The sequence below is a fragment of the Salmo salar genome, chromosome ssa09 (genome assembly GCF_905237065.1).
Source record: "Salmo salar chromosome ssa09, Ssal_v3.1, whole genome shotgun sequence".
NCBI classification, from domain to species: Eukaryota; Metazoa; Chordata; class Actinopteri; order Salmoniformes; family Salmonidae; genus Salmo; species Salmo salar.
The window spans coordinates 152,340,422-152,366,850 of record NC_059450.1 but is presented as its reverse complement, the minus strand read 5'-3'; the positions used below and the strand labels follow the sequence as shown (position 1 = coordinate 152,366,850).

At 48.3% G+C, this 26,429-nt stretch overlaps 1 protein-coding gene across 3 annotated transcripts; it reads right to left on the bottom strand.

Annotated features, from left to right (window-relative positions):
- Positions 1–56: 56 nt before the first annotated feature.
- LOC106613271 (acetyl-coenzyme A transporter 1) lies at positions 57–25,051 on the bottom strand. Of its 3 annotated transcripts, none has more exons than XM_045724830.1 (9): positions 24,766–25,051; positions 22,580–22,997; positions 21,776–21,935; positions 20,996–21,191; positions 7,953–8,155; positions 6,037–6,221; positions 4,153–4,270; positions 2,287–2,502; positions 57–2,159 (listed from the first exon to the last, which is right to left on the bottom strand). In XM_045724830.1, exons 2-9 carry the CDS (start codon positions 22,954–22,956, stop codon positions 1,992–1,994), a joined length of 1,623 nt encoding a protein of 540 aa, XP_045580786.1. In that variant the 5' UTR covers positions 22,957–22,997; positions 24,766–25,051; the 3' UTR covers positions 57–1,991. The 3 variants fall into 3 exon arrangements, with proteins under 3 accessions (XP_045580786.1, XP_045580785.1, XP_045580787.1); XM_045724829.1 differs by lacking the exon at positions 24,766–25,051 and adding an exon at positions 24,053–24,162; XM_045724831.1 differs by lacking the exons at positions 57–2,159; positions 24,766–25,051 and having other exon boundaries at positions 2,375–2,608.
- Between the last annotated feature and the right edge of the window lie 1,378 nt (positions 25,052–26,429).

The window sequence follows — 26,429 nt, the reverse complement described above, 5'->3', positions numbered from 1 at the left end:
AATGTACAAACTGAAATTAAGCCAAACAGACATAAAAAAAAGTCATAAAAAATAACCACAAAATTAACATTCATTTAATTTAATTATTTGGTAAATGAAACAAATCATAGCTGCAGTCAAAGTCCATAAATATTTGAACATTAACCAAGTTATTATTATTTTAGCTGTCTACCACAGCATATTGGGGATTAAATTAAATAATGACTATGAGCTAAAAATGCAGACTTTCAGCTGTAATTTCTGGGTATTTACATCCAAATCAGGTGAACAGTGTAGGAATTACAGCACTTTTTATATTTATGGACCTGACTGTATACATACATATCTCTATGTAAGTGAATGCTGGTAGAGTTGTATAGGTCATATTAAAATAACTGTAAAAGTACTGTTGTAAAATAAACAGAAAGTTAAAAAACGATATGTTCAAGGATAACAAAAGTCTCACAGTATGAAGGCTTTGCATCGGTGTGGAAACTCACTTACAGTATGAAGGCTTTGCATCGGTGAGGAAACTCACAGTATGAAGGCTTTACATCGGTGAGGAAACTCACAGTATGAAGGCTTTACATCGGTGAGGAAACTCACAGTATGAAGGCTTTACATCGGTGAGGAAACTCACAGTATGAAGGCTTTACATCGGTGAGGAAACTCACAGTATGAAGGCTTTACATCGGTGAGGAAACTCACAGTATGAAGGCTTTGCATCGGTGAGGAAACTCACAGTATGAAGGCTTTACATCGGTGAGGAAACTCACAGTATGAAGGCTTTACATCGGTGAGGAAACTCAGTGTGCACCTTTTTTTTGTCCCCCACAAAGGAGAAACACCTGATTTAGGATCATCTCATTATACCCCAACCCTGACTTTCACATTTAGAAACTGAGCCGCATCTGAATTTGGACCTGTGGTTGGGACAGAAATGAAGGGAGAAACAGAGAATCTGAATGATCAGGTTTCCACACATGGGATCAATGTAAATGTTTTTTTTTGTGTAGCCTGATGTGGAATACAGCAGAGACCCAAAACAAATTTTTAAAAAAACTCTTGATCATTTCAACAAATACACAGAAAAAAATATCATTTGTATCACACAATCCAAACAGAACCATTATAAATGATCCCAGACCTGACTGTTTACTGCCTTCTCCCTTTCACACAACCTCTGACCTCTCAGTGCTGGTTTAGAGAAAATACTGTTGTAATTCCAAAAATTACAGACATATATTAAAACAGTACTGTTATAGTTTAGGCATTTCTGTCAAAGGGGCTATGGATTACCATCAACAATACAGATGGGATTTCTGACTCCATGTTACAGACACATTTGACCTGTTTATCAAGCAGGCCTTGGCCTACATCTCAACATTTCATGTGGTTTGCTTTTTTATGACCATTGATGAAAGTCTTTTCAAATATCAGCCAACTTTATGACGACAGTCTGAAGAACCGAGCAAAGGCACAAATAATACAAGTGACAAGTCCAATGAAATAGTTGAAGATACCGAGTATGTGGAACGAGAAGAAGGATCAGTAGTAAATGTAAATGTCTACTATAAATGTTCCGTAGCAAGAAGAACAGTTCCTTCTTTTTTTGTTTCCAATGGGACATAAAGTAGTTGAAGCGACAGAAGTCCTGGTGAAGATGTGATGTTGCAAGGAGGAATTGACTGTTGTTATTGACTGTTATGGTCCATAGTCACGTGGTAGCCAGACCACAGCTACAGTTATTATGCTGAAGGACAATTTACACACACCGAGCAGAGAAAGAGAAGGCTGGGAAGAACAGAGACTCAGAGAAGGTTGAGAGAGGGACAGTGAGGGACAGTGAGGGACAACTGGAGGGACAGAGAAATACCAAAATAGACCAACTGAAAGTGAGCGAGAAGAAAAGATAAGAGAGCAAGCTTTTATATCAGACTGTAGCTATCTGGCGATTGGCCTTGCTGGGGTCAGGAAAGGGGTTGTGCAGGTCAGGAGCTGGGTGAATGCTGTCATTGGCCGATCCTGCACCTCCACGCTGCAGGGCTCTGGTCCTGTAGCCTTCTCATCCTCTTCCCTAGCCACACCCACCACGTTAGACCTATCAACACACACACCACCGACTCCACATAGTAACCATCCAACGACGTCACACACACACCGCCCTCCTTTACACACAGCTGTAGCGGAGAGGGAGACAGAAAGAGACACGTTTAACACAAGTGTTTAAAAATTCACATCTTAGCTATTCAATGAACTACGACATTATAATGAGATAATTGTCAGGTAATTCTCTCTCCCACTTACCCCCGCCTCCTCTGAAGAGCCACAGCTCTGTCCGGCGGCTCCCTGGCACTCCTTCGAGGTGAGTGGGTCGACCATCCACAGTGCCAGGGTGGAGGGCCAGTTTCCCCCCAGGTTGGTGACCGTGTTCAGCAGGGTCATGTAGGTCCCACCGATCACTGGGTCACTCACTTTAGCATGGAAAGCCATACAGGCCACATACATGCTGTACAGAGCCACCTGTGAGTAAGGAGGAGAAAGGCAGGAGTGGGTGGTGTCCCAAGCTGCATCAAGCGCTTATATAGTGGCCTTATTTCACATCGAAGAGCAGGAGAGAAAAGGAGGGCTAGAGAGAGCAGAGAAATAGAGGGGTAGGGAGGGAGGGAGAGCAGAGAAAAGGAGGGGTAGGGAGGGAGGGAGAGCAGAGAAAAGGAGGGAGAGAGAGCAGAGAAAAGGAGAGAGAGAGCAGAGAAAAGGAGGGGCAGGGAGGGAGGGAGAGCAGAGAAAAGGAGGAGGGAGGGAGAGCAGAGAAAAGGAGGGAGAGAGAGCAGAGAAAAGGAGAGAGAGAGCAGAGAAAAGGAGGGGCAGGGAGGGAGGGAGAGCAGAGAAAAGGAGAGAGAGAGAGCAGAGAAAGGGAGGGGGAGGGGGAGGGAGAGAGAGAGCAGAGAAAGGGGGAGAGAGAGCAGAGAAAGGGAGGGAGGGAGAGAGAGAGCAGAGAAAGGGAGGGGTAGGGAGGGGTAGGGAGGGAGGGAGAGCAGAGAAAAGGAGAGAGAGAGAGCAGAGAAAGGGAGGGGGAGGGAGAGAGAGAGCAGAGAAAGGGAGGGGGAGAGAGACAACAGAGATGGGATAGATAGTGTGAACAGTATTACCTGATGCAGTACTATAGTGTAGTAGTAGAGAGACAACAGAGATGGGATAGATAGTGAACAGTATTACCTGGTGCAGTACTATAGTGTAGTAGTAGAGAGACAACAGAGATGGGATAGATAGTGAACAGTATTACCTGGTGCAGTACTATAGTGTAGTAGTAGTAGAGACAACAGAGATGGGATAGATAGTGAACAGTATTACCTGATGCAGTACTATAGTGTAGTAGTAGAGACAACAGATATGGGATAGATAGTGTGAACAGTATTACCTGATGCAGTACTATAGTGTAGTAGAGACAACAGAGATGGGATAGATAGTGTGAACAGTATTACCTGATGCAGTACTATAGTGTAGTAGAGACAACAGAGATGGGATAGATAGTGAACAGTATTACCTGATGCAGTACTATAGTGTAGTAGTAGAGAGACAACAGAGATGGGATAGATAGTGAACAGTATTACCTGGTGCAGTACTATAGTGTAGTAGTAGAGAGACAACAGAGATGGGATAGATAGTGAACAGTATTACCTGATGCAGTACTATAGTGTAGTATTAGAGACAACAGAGATGGGATAGACAGTGTGAACAGTGTTACCTGATGCAGTACTATAGTGTAGTAGTAGAGAGACAACAGAGATGGGATAGATAGTGTGAACAGTGTTACCTGATGCAGTACTATAGTGTAGTAGTAGAGAGACAACAGAGATGGGATAGATAGTGAACAGTATTACCTGATGCAGTACTATAGTGTAGTATTAGAGACAACAGAGATGGGATAGACAGTGTGAACAGTGTTACCTGATGCAGTACTATAGTGTAGTAGTAGAGAGACAACAGAGATGGGATAGATAGTGAACAGTATTACCTGGTGCAGTACTATAGTGTAGTAGAGACAACAGAGATGGGATAGACAGTGAACAGTATTACCTAGTGCAGTACTATAGTGTAGTAGAGACAACAGAGATGGGATAGACAGTGAACAGTATTACCTGGTGCAGTACTATAGTGTAGTAGTATTACCTGGTGCAGTGCGTAGCTGAACAGTACTATAGCGTAGTAGTAGAGGGGGAATTCCCCATCCTGCTTTAAACTGGGAGTCCACCACACCAACAGGGCATACTCCAGACCTATCAACAACCTGCACAGGAAAACACAAATGTATGACAAAAGTGTGTGAGTGTATATATATATATACTGCTCAAAAAAATATAGGGAACACTTAAACAAAACAATGTAACTCCAAGTCAATCACACTTCTGTGAAATCAAACTGTCCACTTAGGAAGCAACACTGATTGACAATAAATTTCACATGCTGTTGTGCAAATGGATTAGACAACAGGTGGAAATTATAGGCAATTAGCAAGACACCCCCAATAAAGGAGTGGTTCTGCAGGTGGGGACCACAGACCACTTCTCAGTTCCTATGCTTCCTGGCTGATGTTTTGGTCACTTTTGAATGCTGGCGGTGCTTTCACTCTAGTGGTAGCATGAGACGGAGACTACAACCCTCACAAGTGGCTCAGGTAATGCAGATCATCCAGGATGGCACATCAATGCGAGCTGTGGCAAGAAGGTTTGCTGTGTCTGTCAGCGTAGTGTCCAGAGCATGGAGGCGCTACCAGGAGACAGGCCAGTATATCAGGAGACGTGGAGGAGGCCGTAGGAGGGCAACAACCCAGCAGCAGGACCGCTACCTCCGCCTTTGTGCAAGGAGGAGCAGGAGGAGCACTGCCAGAGCCCTGCAAAATGACCTCCAGCAGGCCACAAATGTGCATGTGTCTGCTCAGACGGTCAGAAACAGACTCCATGAGGGTGGTATGAGGGCCCGACGTCCACAGGTGGGGGTTGTGCTTACAGCCCAACACCGTGCAGGACGTTTGGCATTTGCCAGAGAACACCAAGATTGGCAAATTCGCCACTGGCGCCCTGTGCTCTTCACAGATGAAAGCAGGTTCACACTGAGCACATGTGACAGACGTGACAGAATGGAGATGCCGTGGAGAACGTTCTGCTGCCTGCAACATCCTCCAGCATGACCGGTTTGGCGGTGGGTCAGTCATGGTGTGGGGTGGCATTTCTTTGGGGGGCCGCACAGCCCTCCATGTGCTCGCCAGAGGTAGCATGACTGCCATTAGGTACCGAGATGAGATCCTCAGACCCCTTGTGAGACCATATGCTGGTGCGGTTGGCCCTGGGTTCCTCCTAATGCAAGACCATGCTAGACCTCATGTGGCTGGAGTGTGTCAGCAGTTCCTGCAAGAGGAAGGCATTGATGCTATGGACTGGCCCGCCCGTTCCCCAGACCTGAATCCAATTGAGCACATCTGGGACATCATGTCTCGCTCCATCCACCAACGCCACGTTGCACCACAGACTGTCCAGGAGTTGGCGGATGCTTTAGTCCAGGTCTGGGAGGAGATCCCTCAGGAGACCATCCGCCACCTCATCAGGAGCATGCCCAGGTGTTGTAGGGAGGTCATACAGGCACGTGGAGGCCACACACACCACTGAGCCTCATTTTGACTTGTTTTAAGGACATTACATCAAAGTTGGATCAGCCTGTAGTGTGGTTTTCCACTTTAATTTTGAGTGTGACTCCAAATCCAGACCTCCATGGGTTGATAAATTGGATTTCCATTGATTATTTTTGTGTGATTTTGTTGTTAGCACATTCAACTATGTAAAGAAAAAAGTATTTAATAAGATTATTTCTTTCATTCAGATCTAGGATGTGTTATTTTAGTGTTCCCTTTATTTTTTTGAGCAGTGTATATACCTGAAGACGTCTACTGGTCGTGGTCCTGCAGTGTATTTACTGATGTGTGTGTGTGTGTGTGTGTGTGTGTGTGTGTGTGTGTGTGTGTGTGTGTGTGTGTGTGTGTGTGTATATATATATATATACCTGAAGGGAAAGGCCCTGTAGAAGACGTCTAGTGGTCGTGGTCCTGCAGTGTATTTACTGATGATGAGTGGTAGTAGTATCTGCAGTGGGACCATGGGGACAGCCAGTAACGCCAGCTGCTCTTTAGGAACACCTGCCTCTACCAGCTTCAGACCGGTCACTGTGTCTGCTGCAGAGAAACCTATCTGGAGACAGACACAGACAGACACAGACAGACAGACAGACAGACAGACACAGACAGACACAGACAGACACAGACAGACAGACACAGACAGACACAGACAGACACAGACAGACACAGACAGACACAGACAGACACAGACAGACAGACAGAGACAGACAGACAGAGACAGACAGAGAGAGAGAGAGAGAGAGAGAGAGAGAGAGAGCAGAGAGAGAGAGAGAGAGACAGAGACAGACAGACACAGACAGACAGAATGAGAGAGACAGACACAGAGAGAGAGAGAGAGAGAGAGAGAGAGACAGAGAGAGAGAGAGAGACAGACAGACACAGACAGACAGACACAGACAGAGAGCCAGAGACAGACACAGACAGAATGAGAGAGACAGACACAGAGAGAGAGAGAGAGAGAGAGACAGACAGACAGACAGACAGACAGACAGACAGACAGACAGAACAGACAGAGAGAGAGAGAGAGAGAGAGAGAGAGAGAGACAGACAGACAGACAGACAGACAGACAGACAGACAGACAGACAGACAGACAGACAGACAGACAGACAGACAGACAGACAGACAGACAGACAGACAGACAGACAGAGAGCTAAGTCAGGTACATGTACCTTTACAGCGAGTGGGTTAGACACAGTAGGAGAGCTAAGCTAGTTGTCCAGGCAGGTTGGTTAAGATGCAGGCACCTTCGAGGTTAGTGACAGGCTACACAGGGTGACCAGTCGGTGGACCTGTTTAACCTGACTGGGTTACATACAGCACTAGCATGCAGGGAAGTTGTAGATATACCTCAGCAGTGATCAGCAGAGGGTGAACAGGGTGGGACAGTCTGGCTTGCTTAAAGGGATACTTCGGGATTTTGGCAATGAAGCCCTTTATCTACTTCCCCAGAGTCTGACGAACGACTGGATGCCATTTTTACGTCTCTGTGTCCCGTATGAAGGAAGTTAGGAGGTAGTTTCACAAGCCAATGCTAACTATCGTTAGTGCAATGACTGGAAGTCTATGGTATCTGCTAGCATGCTACATACAAATGTTATCCAGGAGTTCATCAGACTATGGGGAACTAGATAAACGGCTTCATTGGCAAAATCCTGAAGTATCCTTTTAACCTGACTGGGTGACATGTACAGATATGTCAGGTAAGTTACAGGTGCAGTAATCTGTACTGGGTGACATGTACAGATATGTCAGGTAAGTTACAGGTGCAGTAATCTGTACTGGGTGACATGTATAGATATGTCAGGTAAGTTACAGGTGCAGTAATCTGTACTGGGTGACATGTATAGATATGTCAGGTAAGTTACAGGTGCAGTAATCTGTACTGGGTGACATGTATAGATATGTCAGGTAAGTTACAGGTGCAGTAATCTGTACTGGGTGACATGTATAGATATGTCAGGTAAATTACAGGTGCAGTAATCTGTACTGGGTGACATGTATAGATATGTCAGGTAAGTTACAGGTGCAGTAATCTGTACTGGGTGACATGTATAGATATGTCAGGTAAGTTACAGGTGTAGTAATCTGTACTGGGTGATATGTATAGATATGTCAGGTAAATTACAGGTGCAGTAATCTGTACTGGGTGATATGTATAGATATGTCAGGTAAGTTACAGTTGCAGCTGTATCGTAGGTACCTTAGCAGTGAGCAGCAGGCTACAGAAGGTGAACACGGCAGGCATCATGTAAAGATAAGTCAGGTGCAGTAAGCTGTAGGTACCTTAGCAGTGAGCAGCAGGCTACAGAAGGTGAACACGGCAGGCATCTTGATGATGGAGACCAGCAGTTTATATGTTTCCACGACGCTCTGCGTCTCCTCCCGGACCTTCCTCTTCCCGTGCTGTCCCCTGGCGTTCTCCTTCTTCATAACGGCCACCAGCGTGGTCGACACCAGGAACACCACGCCCCAGAAAAACAGGAATTCTGTGCCACGGGAGCCAATCACAGACAACGACAATGTTACAGAGAGATTATGACAGCAAAGCAATGGGATATGAAACAGTGCAATGATTATCATGGTTTATTCCCCCATCTTCACAGCTGTACTGAAAATCATCAGACAAATGTTCACTCCAAAAATAACAGTTTATTTTCTCTCACTTCAGCTCAAAAACCACTAAGTTAATCACATAACCAATATCTGCACTCTGATTGGAGGATTCCCCCAAAGTTGCCCACCAGATGGCACTGCCCCTCAGGTTTTTCCAGATAATAAGAAGTTGTTTGGCCTGAAAAAAGAAGGAAATGCACACCTGGTACGCCCTAGCGCGCTTCAGACTGACAGGACAAAGCCAACTTTCACTATAGAATTATATGTAAATATGGTAATCAAGGGAACACAAATCACTCATTTTCCTACAATTCTGATACCATCGTCTTTAGTACACATTGTTATTCAGGGCAAGATGAAGGAATGCAAAACCTGGCCAACGGACTTTGCCTCTTCAGCAGGGAATTGTTCATCGAGCTTTGCATGTCTGTAATTGTGCTTAATACCAGCTGACCATAGCAATGTTCAACTAGACATCTGGATTACCACTCTTCTTCCTGCTTCACAGACTACCGTCTTCCTGCTTCACAGACTACCTTCTTCCTGCTTCACAGACAACCTTCTTCCTGCTTCACAGACAACCTTCTTCCTGCTTCACAGATTATTTTCTTTCTGCTTCACAGACTACCGTCTTCCTGCTTCACAGACTACCGTCTTCCTGCTTCACAGACTACCTTCTTCCTGCTTCACAGACAACCTTCTTCCTGCTTCACAGACAACCTTCTTCCTGCTTCACAGACAACCTTCTTCCTGCTTCACAGACTATTTTCTTTCTGCTTCACAGACTACCGTCTTCCTGCTTCACAGACTACCTTCTTCCTGCTTCACAGACTACCTTCTTCCTGCTTCACAGACTACCTTCTTCCTGCGTTCATAGACTACCTTCTTCCTGCGTTCATAGACTACCTTCTTCCTGCATTCATAGACTACCTTCTTCCTGCGTTCATAGACTACCTTCTTCCTGCTTCATAGACTACCTTCTTCCTGCTTCATAGACTACCTTCTTCCTGCTTCATAGACTACCTTCTTCCTGCTTCATAGACTACCTTCTTCCTGCGTCAGACTACCTTCTTCCTGCGTTCATAGACTACCTTCTTCCTGCGTCAGACTACCTTCTTCCTGCGTTCATAGACTACCTTCTTCCTGCGTTCATAGACTACCTTCTTCCTGCGTTCATAGACTACCTTCTTCCTGCGTTCATAGACTACCTTCTTCCTGCGTTCATAGACTACCTTCTTCCTGCTTCATAGACTACCTTCTTCCTGCTTCATAGACTACCTTCTTCCTGCTTCATAGACTACCTTCTTCCTGCTTCATAGACTACCTTCTTCCTGCTTCATAGACTACCTTCTTCCTGCGTTCAGACTACCTTCTTCCTGCGTCAGACTACCTTCTTCCTGCGTTCATAGACTACCTTCTTCCTGCTTCATAGACTACCTTCTTCCTGCTTCATAGACTACCTTCTTCCTGCTTCATAGACTACCTTCTTCCTGCTTCATAGACTACCTTCTTCCTGCGTTCATAGACTACCTTCTTCCTGCGTTCAGACTACCTTCTTCCTGCGTCAGACTACCTTCTTCCTGCGTTCATAGACTAACTTCTTCCTGCGTCAGACTACCTTCTTCCTGCGTTCATAGACTACCTTCTTCCTGCGTTCATAGACTACCTTCTTCCTGCGTTCATAGACTACCTTCTTCCTGCGTCAGACTACCTTCTTCCTGCGGTCATAGACTACCTTCTTCCTGCGGTCATAGACTACCTTCTTCCTGCTTCATAGACTAATAGCGCTAATAGCGTTTCAATCGGTGACGGCACTCGCTCTGAGACCTTGAAGTAGTTGTTCCCCTTGCTCTGCAAGCGCCGCGGCATTTGTGGAACGATGGGTAACGATGCTTCGAGGGTAGCTGTTGTCGATGATTTCCTGGTTCGAGCCCAGGTAGGGGCGAGGAGAGGGACGGAAGCTATACTGTTACACTGGCAATGCTAAAGTGCCTATAAGAACATCCAATAGTCAAAGGTATATGAAATACAAAATGGTATAGAGGGAAAAATTCCTATAATTCCTATTATAACTACAACCTAAAACTTCTTACCTGGGAATATTGAAGACTCGTGTTAAAAGGAACCACCAGCTTTCATATGTTCTCATGTTCTGAGCAAGGAACTAAAACATGAGCTTTTTTACATGGCACATATTGCACTTTTACTTTCTTCTAAAACACTTTGTTTTTGCATTATTTAAACCACATTGAACATGTTTGATTATTTATTTGAGGCTAAATTGATTTTATTGATGTATTATATTAAGTTAAACTGAAAGTGTTCATACAATATTGTTGTAATTACAAATAAATAAAAACATCTCCCTGACAGTGTAACAATCAATGCCAGTCTCTCTCTCTCTCCCTCCCTGACAGTGTAACAATGCCAGTCTCTCTCTCCCTCCCTCCCTGACAGTGTAACAATCAATGCCAGTCTCACTCTCTCTCCCTCCCTGACAGTGTAACAATCAATGCCAGTCTCTCTCTCCCTCCCTCCCTGACAGTGTAACAATGCCAGTCTCTCTCTCCCTCCCTCCCTGACAGTGTAACAATCAATGCCAGTCTCTCTCTCTCTCCCTCCCTGACAGTGTAACAATCAATGCCAGTCTCTCTCTCCCTCCCTGACAGTGTAACAATGCCAGTCTCTCTCTCTCCCTCCCTGACAGTGTAACAATCAATGCCAGTCTCTCTCTCCCTCCCTGACAGTGTAACAATGCCAGTCTCTCTCTCCCTCCCTGACAGTGTAACAATGCCAGTCTCTCTCTCCCTCCCTGACAGTGTAACAATGCCAGTCTCTCTCTCCCTCCCTGACAGTGTAACAATGCCAGTCTCTCTCTCTCTCCCTCCCTGACAGTGTAACAATGCCAGTCTCTCTCTCCCTCCCTCCCTGACAGTGTAACAATAGCCAGTCTCTCTCTCTCCCCTCCCTGACAGTGTAACAATGCCAGTCTCTCTCTCTCTCCCTCCCTGACAGTGTAACAATGCCAGTCTCTCTCTCTCTCCCTCCCTGACAGTGTAACAATTGCCAGTCTCTCTCTCTCCCCTCCCTGACAGTGTAACAATTGCCAGTCTCTCCCTCCCTCCCTGACAGTGTAACAATGCCAGTCTCTCTCTCCCTCCCTCCCTGACAGTGTAACGATGCCAGTCTCTCCCTCCCTCCCAGACAGTGTAACAATGCCAGTCTCTCTCTCTCTCCCTCCCTGACAGTGTAACAATGCCAGTCTCTCTCTCCCTCCCTGACAGTGTAACAATGCCAGTCTCTCTCTCTCTCCCTCCCTGACAGTGTAACGATGCCAGTCTCTCTCTCTCCCTCCCTGACAGTGTAACAATGCCAGTCTCTCTCTCTCCCTCCCTGACAGTGTAACAATGCCAGTCTCTCTCTCTCCCTCCCTGACAGTGTAACAATGCCAGTCTCTCTCTCTCCCTCCCTGACAGTGTAACAATGCCAGTCTCTCTCTCTCCCTCCCTGACAGTGTAACAATGCCAGTCTCTCTCTCTCTCCCTCCCTGACAGTGTAACAATGCCAGTCTCTCTCTCCCTCCCTGACAGTGTAACAATGCCAGTCTCTCTCTCTCTCCCTCCCTGACAGTGTAACAATGCCAGTCTCTCTCTCTCCCTCCCTGACAGTGTAACAATGCCAGTCTCTCTCTCTCTCCCTCCCTGACAGTGTAACAATGCCAGTCTCTCTCTCTCCCCTCCCTGACAGTGTAACAATGCCAGTCTCTCTCTCCCTCCCCTGACAGTGTAACAATGCCAGTCTCTCTCTCCCTCCCTGACAGTGTAACAATGCCAGTCTCTCTCTCTCCCTCCCTGACAGTGTAACGATGCCAGTCTCTCTCTCTCCCTCCCTGACAGTGTAACAATGCCAGTCTCTCTCTCCCTCCCTGACAGTGTAACAATGCCAGTCTCTCTCTCCCTCCCTGACAGTGTAACAATGCCAGTCTCTCTCTCTCCCTCCCTGACAGTGTAACAATGCCAGTCTCTCTCTCTCTCCCTCCCTGACAGTGTAACAATGCCAGTCTCTCTCTCTCCCTCCCTGACAGTGTAACAATGCCAGTCTCTCTCTCTCCCTCCCTGACAGTGTAACAATGCCAGTCTCTCTCTCTCCCTCCCTGACAGTGTAACAATGCCAGTCTCTCTCTCTCTCCCTCCCTGACAGTGTAACAATGCCAGTCTCTCTCTCTCCCTCCCTGACAGTGTAACAATGCCAGTCTCTCTCTCTCCCTCCCTGACAGTGTAACAATGCCAGTCTCTCTCTCTCCCTCCCTGACAGTGTAACAATGCCAGTCTCTCTCTCTCTCCCTCCCTGACAGTGTAACAATGCCAGTCTCTCTCTCTCCCTCCCTGACAGTGTAACAATGCCAGTCTCTCTCTCTCCCTCCCTGACAGTGTAACAATGCCAGTCTCTCTCTCTCCCTCCCTGACAGTGTAACAATGCCAGTCTCTCTCTCTCCCTCCCTGACAGTGTAACAATGCCAGTCTCTCTCTCTCCCTCCCTGACAGTGTAACAATGCCAGTCTCTCTCTCTCCCTCCCTGACAGTGTAACAATGCCAGTCTCTCTCTCCCCTCCCTGACAGTGTAACAATGCCAGTCTCTCTCTCCCTCCCTGACAGTGTAACAATGCCAGTCTCTCTCTCTCCCTCCCTGACAGTGTAACAATGCCAGTCTCTCTCTCCCTCCCCTGACAGTGTAACAATGCCAGTCTCTCTCTCCCTCCCTGACAGTGTAACAATGCCAGTCTCTCTCTCTCCCTCCCTGACAGTGTAACAATGCCAGTCTCTCTCTCCCTCCCTGACAGTGTAACAATGCCAGTCTCTCTCTCCCCTCCCCTGACAGTGTAACAATGCCAGTCTCTCTCTCCCCTCCCTGACAGTGTAACAATGCCAGTCTCTCTCTCCCTCCCTGACAGTGTAACAATGCCAGTCTCTCTCTCCCTCCCTGACAGTGTAACAATGCCAGTCTCTCTCTCTCCCCTCCCTGACAGTGTAACAATGCCAGTCTCTCTCTCCCTCCCTGACAGTGTAACAATGCCAGTCTCTCTCTCCCTCCCTGACAGTGTAACAATGCCAGTCTCTCTCTCCCTCCCTGACAGTGTAACAATGCCAGTCTCTCTCTCCCTCCCTGACAGTGTAACAATGCCAGTCTCTCTCTCCCTCCCTGACAGTGTAACGATGCCAGTCTCTCTCTCCCTCCCTGACAGTGTAACAATGCCAGTCTCTCTCTCCCTCCCTGACAGTGTAACAATGCCAGTCTCTCTCTCCCTCCCTGACAGTGTAACAATGCCAGTCTCTCTCTCCCTCCCTGACAGTGTAACAATGCCAGTCTCTCTCTCCCTCCCTGACAGTGTAACAATGCCAGTCTCTCTCTCCCTCCCTGACAGTGTAACGATGCCAGTCTCTCTCTCCCCTCCCTGACAGTGTAACAATGCCAGTCTCTCTCTCCCTCCCTGACAGTGTAACAATGCCAGTCTCTCTCTCCCTCCCTGACAGTGTAACAATGCCAGTCTCTCTCTCCCTCCCTGACAGTGTAACGATGCCAGTCTCTCTCTCCCTCCCTGACAGTGTAACAATGCCAGTCTCTCTCTCCCTCCCTGACAGTGTAACGATGCCAGTCTCTCTCTCTCCCTCCCTGACAGTGTAACAATGCCAGTCTCTCTCTCTCCCTCCCTGACAGTGTAACAATGCCAGTCTCTCTCTCCCTCCCCTGACAGTGTAACAATGCCAGTCTCTCTCTCCCTCCCTGACAGTGTAACAATGCCAGTCTCTCTCTCCCTCCCTGACAGTGTAACAATGCCAGTCTCTCTCTCCCTCCCTGACAGTGTAACAATGCCAGTCTCTCTCTCCCTCCCTGACAGTGTAACAATGCCAGTCTCTCTCTCCCCTCCCTGACAGTGTAACAATGCCAGTCTCTCTCTCCCTCCCTGACAGTGTAACAATGCCAGTCTCTCTCTCCCTCCCTGACAGTGTAACAATGCCAGTCTCTCTCTCCCTCCCTGACAGTGTAACGATGCCAGTCTCTCTCTCCCTCCCTGACAGTGTAACAATGCCAGTCTCTCTCTCCCTCCCTGACAGTGTAACAATGCCAGTCTCTCTCTCCCTCCCTGACAGTGTAACAATGCCAGTCTCTCTCTCCCTCCCTGACAGTGTAACAATGCCAGTCTCTCTCTCCCTCCCTGACAGTGTAACAATGCCAGTCTCTCTCTCTCTCCCTCCCTGACAGTGTAACAATGCCAGTCTCTCTCTCTCTCCCTCCCTGACAGTGTAACAATGCCAGTCTCTCTCTCTCTCCCTCCCTGACAGTGTAACAATGCCAGTCTCTCTCTCTCCCTCCCTGACAGTGTAACAATGCCAGTCTCTCTCTCTCCCTCCCTGACAGTGTAACAATGCCAGTCTCTCTCTCTCCCTCCCTGACAGTGTAACAATGCCAGTCTCTCTCTCTCTCCCTCCCTGACAGTGTAACAATGCCAGTCTCTCTCTCTCCCTCCCTGACAGTGTAACAATGCCAGTCTCTCTCTCTCCCTCCCTGACAGTGTAACAATGCCAGTCTCTCTCTCTCTCCCTCCCTGACAGTGTAACAATGCCAGTCTCTCTCTCTCCCTCCCTGACAGTGTAACAATGCCAGTCTCTCTCTCTCCCTCCCTGACAGTGTAACAATGCCAGTCTCTCTCTCCCTCCCTGACAGTGTAACAATGCCAGTCTCTCTCTCTCCCTCCCTGACAGTGTAACAATGCCAGTCTCTCTCTCTCCCTCCCTGACAGTGTAACAATGCCAGTCTCTCTCTCTCCCTCCCTGACAGTGTAACAATGCCAGTCTCTCTCTCCCCTCCCTGACAGTGTAACAATGCCAGTCTCTCTCTCCCCTCCCTGACAGTGTAACAATGCCAGTCTCTCTCTCTCCCTCCCTGACAGTGTAACAATGCCAGTCTCTCTCTCTCCCTCCCTGACAGTGTAACAATGCCAGTCTCTCTCTCCCTCCCTGACAGTGTAACAATGCCAGTCTCTCTCTCTCCTCCCTGACAGTGTAACAATGCCAGTCTCTCTCTCTCTCCCTCCCTGACAGTGTAACAATGCCAGTCTCTCTCTCTCTCCCTCCATGACAGTGTAACAATGCCAGTCTCTCTCTCTCTCCCTCCCTGACAGTGTAACGATGCCAGTCTCTCTCTCTCCCTCCCTGACAGTGTAACGATGCCAGTCTCTCTCTCCCTCCCTGACAGTGTAACAATGCCAGTCTCTCTCTCTCCCCTCCCTGACAGTGTAACGATGCCAGTCTCTCTCTCTCCCTCCCTGACAGTGTAACAATGCCAGTCTCTCTCTCTCCCTCCCTGACAGTGTAACAATGCCAGTCTCTCTCTCTCCCTCCCTGACAGTGTAACAATGCCAGTCTCTCTCTCTCCCTCCCTGACAGTGTAACAATGCCAGTCTCTCTCTCTCCCTCCCTGACAGTGTAACAATGCCAGTCTCTCTCTCTCCCTCCCTGACAGTGTAACAATGCCAGTCTCTCTCTCTCCTCCCTGACAGTGTAACAATGCCAGTCTCTCTCTCTCCCTCCCTGACAGTGTAACAATGCCAGTCTCTCTCTCTCCCTCCCTGACAGTGTAACAATGCCAGTCTCTCTCTCTCTCCCTCCCTGACAGTGTAACAATGCCAGTCTCTCTCTCTCCCTCCCTGACAGTGTAACAATGCCAGTCTCTCTCTCTCCCCTCCCTGACAGTGTAACAATGCCAGTCTCTCTCTCTCCCCTCCCTGACAGTGTAACAATGCCAGTCTCTCTCTCTCTCCCTCCCTGACAGTGTAACAATGCCAGTCTCTCTCTCTCTCCCTCCCTGACAGTGTAACAATGCCAGTCTCTCTCTCTCTCCCTCCCTGACAGTGTAACAATGCCAGTCTCTCTCTCTCCCTCCCTGACAGTGTAACAATGCCAGTCTCTCTCTCTCCTCCCCTGACAGTGTAACAATGCCAGTCTCTCTCTCTCCCTCCCTGACAGTGTAACAATGCCAGTCTCTCTCTCTCCCTCCCTGACAGTGTAACAATGCCAGTCTCTCTCTCTCTCCCTCCCTGACAGTGTAACAATGCCAGTCTCTCTCTCTCTCCCTCCCTGACAGTGTAACAATGCCAGTCTCTCTCTCTCTCCCTCCCTGACAGTGTAACAATGCCAGTCTCTCTCTCCCTCCCTGACAGTGTAACAATGCCAGTCTCTCTCTCCCTCCCTGACAGTGTAACAATGCCAGTCTCTCTCTCTCCCTCCCTGACAGTGTAACAATGCCAGTCTCTCTCTCTCCTCCCTGACAGTGTAACAATGCCAGTCTCTCTCTCTCCCTCCCTGACAGTGTAACAATGCCAGTCTCTCTCTCTCCCTCCCTGACAGTGTAACAATGCCAGTCTCTCTCTCCCTCCCTGACAGTGTAACAATGCCAGTCTCTCTCTCCCTCCCTGACAGTGTAACAATGCCAGTCTCTCTCTCCCTCCCTGACAGTGTAACAATGCCAGTCTCTCTCTCCCTCCCTGACAGTGTAACAATGCCAGTCTCTCTCTCTCCCTCCCTGACAGTGTAACAATGCCAGTCTCTCTCTCCCTCCCTGACAGTGTAACAATGCCAGTCTCTCTCTCTCTCCCTCCCTGACAGTGTAACAATGCCAGTCTCTCTCTCCCTCCCTGACAGTGTAACAATGCCAGTCTCTCTCTCTCCCTCCCTGACAGTGTAACGATGCCAGTCTCTCTCTCTCCTCCCTGACAGTGTAACAATGCCAGTCTCTCTCTCCCTCCCTGACAGTGTAACAATGCCAGTCTCTCCCTCCCTCCCTGACAGTGTAACGATGCCAGTCTCTCCCTCCCTCCCTGACAGTGTAACAATGCCAGTCTCTCTCTCCCTCCCTCCCTGACAGTGTAACAATGCCAGTCTCTCTCTCTCCCTCCCTGACAGTGTAACGATGCCAGTCTCTCTCTCTCCCTCCCTGACAGTGTAACAATGCCAGTCTCTCTCTCCCTCCCTGACAGTGTAACAATGCCAGTCTCTCTCTCCCCTCCCTGACAGTGTAACAATGCCAGTCTCTCTCTCTCCCTCCCTGACAGTGTAACGATGCCAGTCTCTCTCTCCCTCCCTGACAGTGTAACAATGCCAGTCTCTCTCTCCCTCCCTGACAGTGTAACAATGCCAGTCTCTCTCTCTCTCCCTCCCTGACAGTGTAACAATGCCAGTCTCTCTCTCTCCCTCCCTGACAGTGTAACAATGCCAGTCTCTCTCTCTCCCTCCCTGACAGTGTAACAATGCCAGTCTCTCTCTCTCCCTCCCTGACAGTGTAACAATGCCAGTCTCTCTCTCTCCCTCCCTGACAGTGTAACAATGCCAGTCTCTCTCTCTCTCCCTCCCTGACAGTGTAACAATGCCAGTCTCTCTCTCTCCCTCCCTGACAGTGTAACAATGCCAGTCTCTCTCTCCCTCCCTGACAGTGTAACAATGCCAGTCTCTCTCTCCCTCCCTGACAGTGTAACAATGCCAGTCTCTCTCTCTCCTCCCTGACAGTGTAACAATGCCAGTCTCTCTCTCTCCCCTCCCTGACAGTGTAACAATGCCAGTCTCTCTCTCCCTCCCTGACAGTGTAACGATGCCAGTCTCTCTCTCCCTCCCTGACAGTGTAACGATGCCAGTCTCTCTCTCTCTCCCTCCCTGACAGTGTAACAATGCCAGTCTCTCTCTCTCTCCCTCCCTGACAGTGTAACAATGCCAGTCTCTCTCTCTCTCCCTCCCTGACAGTGTAACAATGCCAGTCTCTCTCTCCCTCCCTGACAGTGTAACAATGCCAGTCTCTCTCTCTCCCTCCCTGACAGTGTAACAATGCCAGTCTCTCTCTCTCTCCCTCCCTGACAGTGTAACAATGCCAGTCTCTCTCTCTCTCCCTCCTGACAGTGTAACAATGCCAGTCTCTCTCTCTCTCCCTCCCTGACAGTGTAACAATGCCAGTCTCTCTCTCTCCCTCCCTGACAGTGTAACAATGCCAGTCTCTCTCTCTCCCCTCCCTGACAGTGTAACAATGCCAGTCTCTCTCTCTCCCTCCCTGACAGTGTAACAATGCCAGTCTCTCTCTCTCTCCCTCCCTGACAGTGTAACAATGCCAGTCTCTCTCTCTCCCTCCCCTGACAGTGTAACAATGCCAGTCTCTCTCTCTCCCTCCCTGACAGTGTAACAATGCCAGTCTCTCTCTCCCTCCCTGACAGTGTAACAATGCCAGTCTCTCTCTCTCTCCCTCCCTGACAGTGTAACAATGCCAGTCTCTCTCTCCCCCTCCCTGACAGTGTAACAATGCCAGTCTCTCTCTCCCTCCCTGACAGTGTAACAATGCCAGTCTCTCTCTCCCCTCCCTGACAGTGTAACAATGCCAGTCTCTCTCTCCCTCCCTGACAGTGTAACAATGCCAGTCTCTCTCTCCCTCCCTGACAGTGTAACAATGCCAGTCTCTCTCTCCCTCCCTGACAGTGTAACAATGCCAGTCTCTCTCTCCCTCCCCTGACAGTGTAACAATGCCAGTCTCTCTCTCCCTCCCTGACAGTGTAACAATGCCAGTCTCTCTCTCTCCCTCCCTGACAGTGTAACAATGCCAGTCTCTCTCTCTCCCTCCCTGACAGTGTAACAATGCCAGTCTCTCTCTCCCTCCCTGACAGTGTAACAATGCCAGTCTCTCTCTCCCTCCCTGACAGTGTAACAATGCCAGTCTCTCTCTCTCCCTCCCTGACAGTGTAACAATGCCAGTCTCTCTCTCTCTCCCTCCCTGACAGTGTAACAATGCCAGTCTCTCTCTCTCCCTCCCTGACAGTGTAACAATGCCAGTCTCTCTCTCTCCCTCCCTGACAGTGTAACAATGCCAGTCTCTCTCTCCCTCCCTGACAGTGTAACAATGCCAGTCTCTCTCTCTCCCTCCCTGACAGTGTAACAATGCCAGTCTCTCTCTCCCTCCCTGACAGTGTAACAATGCCAGTCTCTCTCTCTCCCTCCCTGACAGTGTAACGATGCCAGTCTCTCTCTCCCCTCCCTGACAGTGTAACAATGCCAGTCTCTCTCTCCCTCCCTGACAGTGTAACAATGCCAGTCTCTCTCTCCCTCCCTGACAGTGTAACGATGCCAGTCTCTCTCTCCCTCCCTGACAGTGTAACGATGCCAGTCTCTCTCTCCCTCCCTGACAGTGTAACGATGCCAGTCTCTCTCTCCCTCCCTGACAGTGTAACAATGCCAGTCTCTCTCTCTCCCTCCCTGACAGTGTAACGATGCCAGTCTCTCTCTCTCCCTCCCTGACAGTGTAACAATGCCAGTCTCTCTCTCCCTCCCTGACAGTGTAACGATGCCAGTCTCTCTCTCTCCCTCCCTGACAGTGTAACAATGCCAGTCTCTCTCTCTCTCCCTCCCTGACAGTGTAACAATGCCAGTCTCTCTCTCTCCCTCCCTGACAGTGTAACAATGCCAGTCTCTCTCTCTCCCTCCCTGACAGTGTAACAATGCCAGTCTCTCTCTCTCTCCCTCCCTGACAGTGTAACAATGCCAGTCTCTCTCTCTCTCCCTCCCTGACAGTGTAACAATGCCAGTCTCTCTCTCTCTCCCTCCCTGACAGTGTAACAATGCCAGTCTCTCTCTCCCTCCCTGACAGTGTAACAATGCCAGTCTCTCCCTCCCTCCCTGACAGTGTAACAATGCCAGTCTCTCTCTCTCCCTCCCTGACAGTGTAACAATGCCAGTCTCTCTCTCTCTCCCTCCCTGACAGTGTAACAATCAATGCCAGTCTCTCTCTCTCTCCCTCCCTGACAGTGTAACAATCAATGCCAGTCTCTCTCTCCCTCCCTGACAGTGTAACAATCAATGCCAGTCTCTCTCTCCCTCCCTGACAGTGTAACAATGCCAGTCTCTCTCTCCCTCCCTGACAGTGTAACAATGCCAGTCTCTCTCTCCCCTCCCTGACAGTGTAACGATGCCAGTCTCTCTCTCCCTCCCTGACAGTGTAACAATGCCAGTCTCTCTCTCCCTCCCTGACAGTGTAACAATGCCAGTCTCTCTCTCCCTCCCTGACAGTGTAACAATGCCAGTCTCTCTCTCCCTCCCTGACAGTGTAACAATGCCAGTCTCTCTCTCCCTCCCTGACAGTGTAACAATGCCAGTCTCTCTCTCCCTCCCTGACAGTGTAACAATGCCAGTCTCTCTCTCCCTCTCTGACAGTGTAACGATGCCAGTCTCTCTCTCTCTCCCTCCCTGACAGTGTAACAATGCCAGTCTCTCTCTCCCTCCCTGACAGTGTAACAATGCCAGTCTCTCTCTCCCTCCCTGACAGTGTAACAATGCCAGTCTCTCTCTCCCTCCCTGACAGTGTAACGATGCCAGTCTCTCTCTCCCTCCCTGACAGTGTAACGATGCCAGTCTCTCTCTCCCTCCCTGACAGTGTAACAATGCCAGTCTCTCCCTCCCTGACAGTGTAACGATGCCAGTCTCTCTCTCCCTCCCTGACAGTGTAACGATGCCAGTCTCTCCTTCCCTACCTACCTGACAGTGTAACGATGCCAGTCTCTCTCTCCCTACCTGACAGTGTAACGATGCCAGTCTCTCCTTCCCTACCTACCTGACAGTGTAACGATGCCAGTCTCTCCTTCCCTACCTACCTGACAGTGTAACGATGCCAGTCTCTCCTTCCCTACCTACCTGACAGTGTAACGATGCCAGTCTCTTTAGGCTCTGCTCTCAGGTATTTGTTGCAGAAGTCAGCTGACTCCAGGGCCAGGAAGAGCACGTTGCCTAGGAAGTAGCCAGCAGTCTGTCCCACAGAGTTACAGGTGGAGGCGTAGCCCACGTTCTCCCTAGACAGCATGGTCAGAGCCCAGCCATCCACTGCTATGTCCTGGGATCAGGGATGGGAATATAACAGAGTCATGTATCACAATAACTTGGGAGTGAGTGAGTGAGTGAGTGAGTGAGTGAGTGAGTGAGTGAGTGAGTGAGTGAGTGAGTGAGTGAGTTGAGTGAGTGAGTTGAGTGAGTTGAGTGAGTGAGTGAGTGAGTGAGTGAGTTGAGTGAGTGAGTGAGTGAGTGAGTGAGTGAGTTGAGGTGAGTGAGGTGAGTGAGTGAGGTGAGTGAGTGAGTGAGTGAGTGAGTGAGTGAGTGAGTGAGTGAGTGAGTGAGTGAGTGAGTGAGTGAGTGAGTGAGTGAGTGAGGTGAGTGGGTGGGTGGGTGGGTGGGTGGGTGGGTGAGTGAGTGGTGAGTGAGTGAGTGAGTGAGTGAGTGAGTGAGTGAGTGAGTGAGTGAGTGAGTGAGTGAGGTGAGTGAGGTGAGTGAGGTGAGTGAGGTGAGTGAGTGAGTGAGTGAGTGAGTGAGTGAGTGAGTGAGTGAGTGAGTGAGTGAGTGAGTGAGGTGAGTGAGTGAGTGAGGTGAGTGAGTGAGTGAGTGAGTGAGTGAGTGAGTGAGTGAGTGAGTGAGTGAGTGTACCTGGGTGGCTGCCAGAAAGGCCAGCATGAAGAACACCGCCGTCAGGGTCACCACGTCAGGGCCCCGCCCCTCGTCACGTTTCAGCAGCGTATCCACGGTAACCGACAGGTACAGCATGAAGAGGCCCAGCAGGTACTGGGTAGGCACCAGCCACGACTTCCTGGGAGGGAGAGAGGAGATCATGAGCCATTTTAGACACGTAATACAATACATCAAGTAAAACATACACTGACCGTACAAAACATTAAGAACACCTGCTCTTTCCATGACAGACTGACCAGGTGAAAGCTATGAACATGTGTTACTGTGTTTGTTATAACCAATTTATTGATGTCAGGTCCTATTGGTCACCCGCATGCGATGCTTCCATGCATGTTTCACGTAAAGCGAGCGAGGGTTGAGGGAATTGGGAATGTTTTTCAGAACTTTTCAGTCAGAAACAAGTAAGAAACTAAACAGTTGAAATGATGTTGTAGCACGGACAGCGCAATAAACACTTTCTGAGGTGTGGTTCCTTTTCTCTGCAGTAGGGAGGAGAGACACAACGTGCGTCAGTCACACAGTCTGACCATCAGGCTCTTTCTTTAGTCATTTGTTCATCTGAATTACTTCATCAAACAGTGTGCTTAAAACATCAGACAAGCTCAGTGCAAATATATATATATATATATATGTAGCTGATTGTATTCAAACACATATATGGAAAAATAAGTTTAACCATTTCAACCAATCAATTGGTCCAAAGAACAGGATGACTCTCTGGGACTTATAAGTGTATATCAGTCGTATAAATCATTGTCTTACCTGCGTCCAAACCGGGTCAGGTAGAGCGCGTCCACCAGAGGGGCCCACAGCAGCTTGAGACTGAAGGGCCAGAAGACAAAGCTGAAGAAGGCCTGGTCCTTGTAGCTGACGTTCTTACTCTGCAGGATGAGAGGGATGCTCCCGGCCAGGCCCAGAGGGATGCCCTGGAGGACATAAAGGAAGAGCAGCAGAGATATGTTCCCCAGCTCCCCTCTGATCCCAGGCTGCACCCTGGGATGTCCGTTGTCCTCCGCGTCGTTTACTTGGTCCACCTCCACCTCCATGTCCATGTCAGGCGTAGTGTTGAGAACCCTGTCCCTCATGTCCCCCTGGGGGACAGCGGGCTTCCTCTGTGTGACTGAGTCAGAGAGCTCCATCGTGGCTCTGCGGGCATCAAACCAGCTGTACCCTCTGAAACCTGGAGAGGAAGGAAGCAGGTGTTAGTCATTGTCTAGTAGGAAAATATCTGCTGTGTTCTACCCCTCACACATTTGTGTTTTCAGATGGGTTACTCTAGGCAGCAAGACCGTCCTTTAAGAATGTTCATTGTTGACACATTTCTGAGATGTTCTCTTTTTGTCCTGGTTGAGGTCCTAACAACACCAGCTAGTGTCTATCATTACATTTTACATTTTAGTCATTTAGCAGACGCTCTTATCCAGAGTGACTTACAGTAGTGAATACATACATTTCATTTCATGCATTTTTTTTTTTTTGGTACTGGTCCCCCGTGGGAATCGAACCCACAACCCTGGCGTTGCAAACACCATGCACTACCAACTGAGCCACAGGGAACCTATCATCAAAACAGCTCAGCTTCTGCATAAACAAGGTTGCTGGCTAGAAGTCTTTATCCAGACCAATGGTAGAGAGAACGTATAAAATGTTGAATAATCATCGTGACAACGCATGTTCAGCTGTACTGTTAACCAGTTACCCTTTGACTCAGCCCAGGCAGACACCAGCAAACCTCATGACGTGGGTGGGAATCAAAACAACGCAGTGCCATGACACATAGACAAAAAAAAGAATAAACTAAACTAAGGAAATCTTATCTAATAAACATAACAGATGATTATTCGGATTGCTAGAATACACGATAAAGCCTCACTGGCATGAGAGTAAAGCAAACAAATGAATGTGTTAGTTAGCTAACAGTAACGTTACCATCTGGATCGGAATAGCAAAGTCACAAGATAGGAAGTCACAAAACATCGGCCAACAAAAAAGGCAATGTAAATTCAATAAATATTGGTTAAAATGGTAGTTGGAGCTCAAATGATGATGAATGAGACAAGATAAGCATGTTAGCTGGCTATCATAACGTTACATTGTGACATACGACGCCACATACCAAGATATAATAATGATTGTCTATCACCATTCAAGCAATTGGATTGTAGTTAATTAGACAGCAAACATTGCCTTGTACTATGTATGAATTACATTTAATAAGGTAACAGAAATAGCTACCTATTTAGCCTTCAACCGCTAACATCGGCAGATTGTTCTGCTGAGAGAGGACGTGAATTTGTGTAACGTCGAAATGTGTCAGAGTGCTTCGGCTGACGTGTCAAACTTCAGTTCATTTCTGTTCCACTAGGATCTGCATACACATTATAATGTCGTTATTGTGGTTCTATATGCACTCTTGCCACTCAGTACAGTTGCAAACGTTAATAATAATAAAACATTAATACATTTTTTTTAAATCTATGTTTAATGTAATAGCTAATCTCTTTTAACTATTTGTTACACATTACATAGCTAATACGAGTAATAGATTGTGATTCATAATTAGACGGCTATGGCTTTATAAGGCACTGTGCAAGTGACCACACTCATTCCTTTCACTTCTTGAGCTGCCATGTACAACAAATCTCTCAAAAGATGTGCGCGCACACACACGGATCACAATGACACACAATTCTTTATTTATTAAAAAATATATATATATATTGGGGGGGTAACATAGCTTTAATATTGAAGATAGATTGTGGCTTCTATAATGTAATTGTCTGCATCATTTCCAATCCGCCATATATATAATGATGATGGAGGCGATGGCTGCCGTTTTATGGGCTCCTAACCAACTGTGCTATTTTGCGTGTTTTTTGTTGTTGTTGCGTTGTTTGTAATTTATGACAGAAAAGAGCTTTCTGGACATCAGAACAGCGATTACTCACCTCGAACTGGATGAAGATTTTTTCTTTATTGAGCCCGACGCAAAATATATACAGTTTCTCAGAGACCAGGCCCAAATCCACGTTATTCGATTGAAGAAAAGATGGAGGCACAGGGGGCAGAGGTCAGGGTGCCTTGTGAGAATTAGTCGGTGAGTGGATAACTCTAGACAACCTTTACTCCACACACAGAGACGCATACAAAGCTCGCCCTCCATTTGGCAAATCTGACCATAACTCTATCCTAAAGATTCCAGCTTACAAGCAAAAACTAAAGCAGGAAGTACCAGTGACTCGCTCAATACAGAAGTGGTCAGATGACGCGGAGGCTATGCTACGGGACTGTTTTACTAGCACAGACTGGAATATGTTCAGGGATTCATCCAATGGCATTGAGGTGTACACCACCTCAGTCACCGGCTTCATCAATAACACTGACTGTACGTACATATCCCAACCAGAAGCCATGGATTACAGGCAATATCAGCACAGAGCTAAAAGCTAGAGTTGCCGCTTTCAAGGAGCGGGACACTAATCCGGACACTTATAAGAAACCCCTCTATGCCCTCAGACGAACCATCAAACAGGCAAAGCGTCAATACAGGACTAAGATTAAACTGATGCTCATCGGATGTGGCAGGGCAAATTATTATGGACTACAAAGGGAAACCCAGCCGCAAGCTGCCCAGTAAAGCGAGCCTACCAGAAGGGATAAATGCCTTTTATACTCGCTTCGAGGCAAGCAACACAGAAGCATGCATGAGAGCACCAGCTGTTCCGGGCAACTGTGTGATCCTGCTCTCTGTAGCCGATGTGAGCAAGACCTTTAAACAGGTCAACATTCACAAGGCCGCGGGGCCAGACGGATTACCAAGACGTGTACTAAGAGCAGGTGCAGACCAACTGGCAAGTGTCTTCACTGACATTTTTAAACTCTCCCTGACTGAGTCTGTAATACCTACATGTTTCAAGCAGACCACCATAGTCCCTGTGCCCAAGGACACTAATGTAACCTGCCTAAATGATTACCACCCCATAGCACTAACATTGGTAGCCATGAAGTACTTTGAAAGGCTCACATCAACACCATCATCCCAGAAAACTTAGACCCACTCCAATTCGCATACTGCCCCAACAGATCCACAGATGACACAATCTCAATCACAATCCACACTGCCCTTTCCCACCTGGACAAAAGGTACACCTATGTGAGAATGCTATTCATTGACTACAGCTAAGCATTCCACACCATAGTGCCCACAAAGCTCATCACTAAGCTAAGGACCCTGGGACTAAACACCTCCCTCTGCAACTGGATCCTGGACCTCCTGACAGGCCGCCCCGAAGTGGTAAGGGAAGGCAACATCACATCTGCCACGCTGATCCTCAACACAGGGGCCCCTTAGGGATGTGTGCTTAGTCCCCTCCTGTACTCCCTGTTCACCACGACTGCGTGGCCAAGCACATCTCCAACACCATCATTAAGTTTTCTGATGACACAACGGTGGTAGGCCTGATCACCGACAACGATGAAACAGCCTATAGGGGGGAGGTAAAATACCTGGCAGTGTGGTGCCAGGACAACATCCTCTCACTCAACATGAGCAAGACACAGGAGATGATCGTGGACTACAGGAAAAGGAGTGCCGAACACGCCCCCATTCTCA

Excerpts from the sequence above, each read along its gene's own strand:
- LOC106613271 (XM_045724830.1), bottom strand. The coding sequence starts at position 22,956 with ATGGAGCTCTCTGACTCAGTCACACAGAGGAAGCCCGCTGTCCCCCAG. Across the intron at positions 8,156-20,995 it reads TGGCATCGTTACACTGTCAG|AATTCCTGTTTTTCTGGGGC; the intron begins GTAGGTAGGGAA and ends CCCGTGGCACAG. Across the intron at positions 6,222-7,952 it reads GCCTGCTGCTCACTGCTAAG|ATAGGTTTCTCTGCAGCAGA; the intron begins GTACCTACAGCT and ends GTCTGTCTCCAG.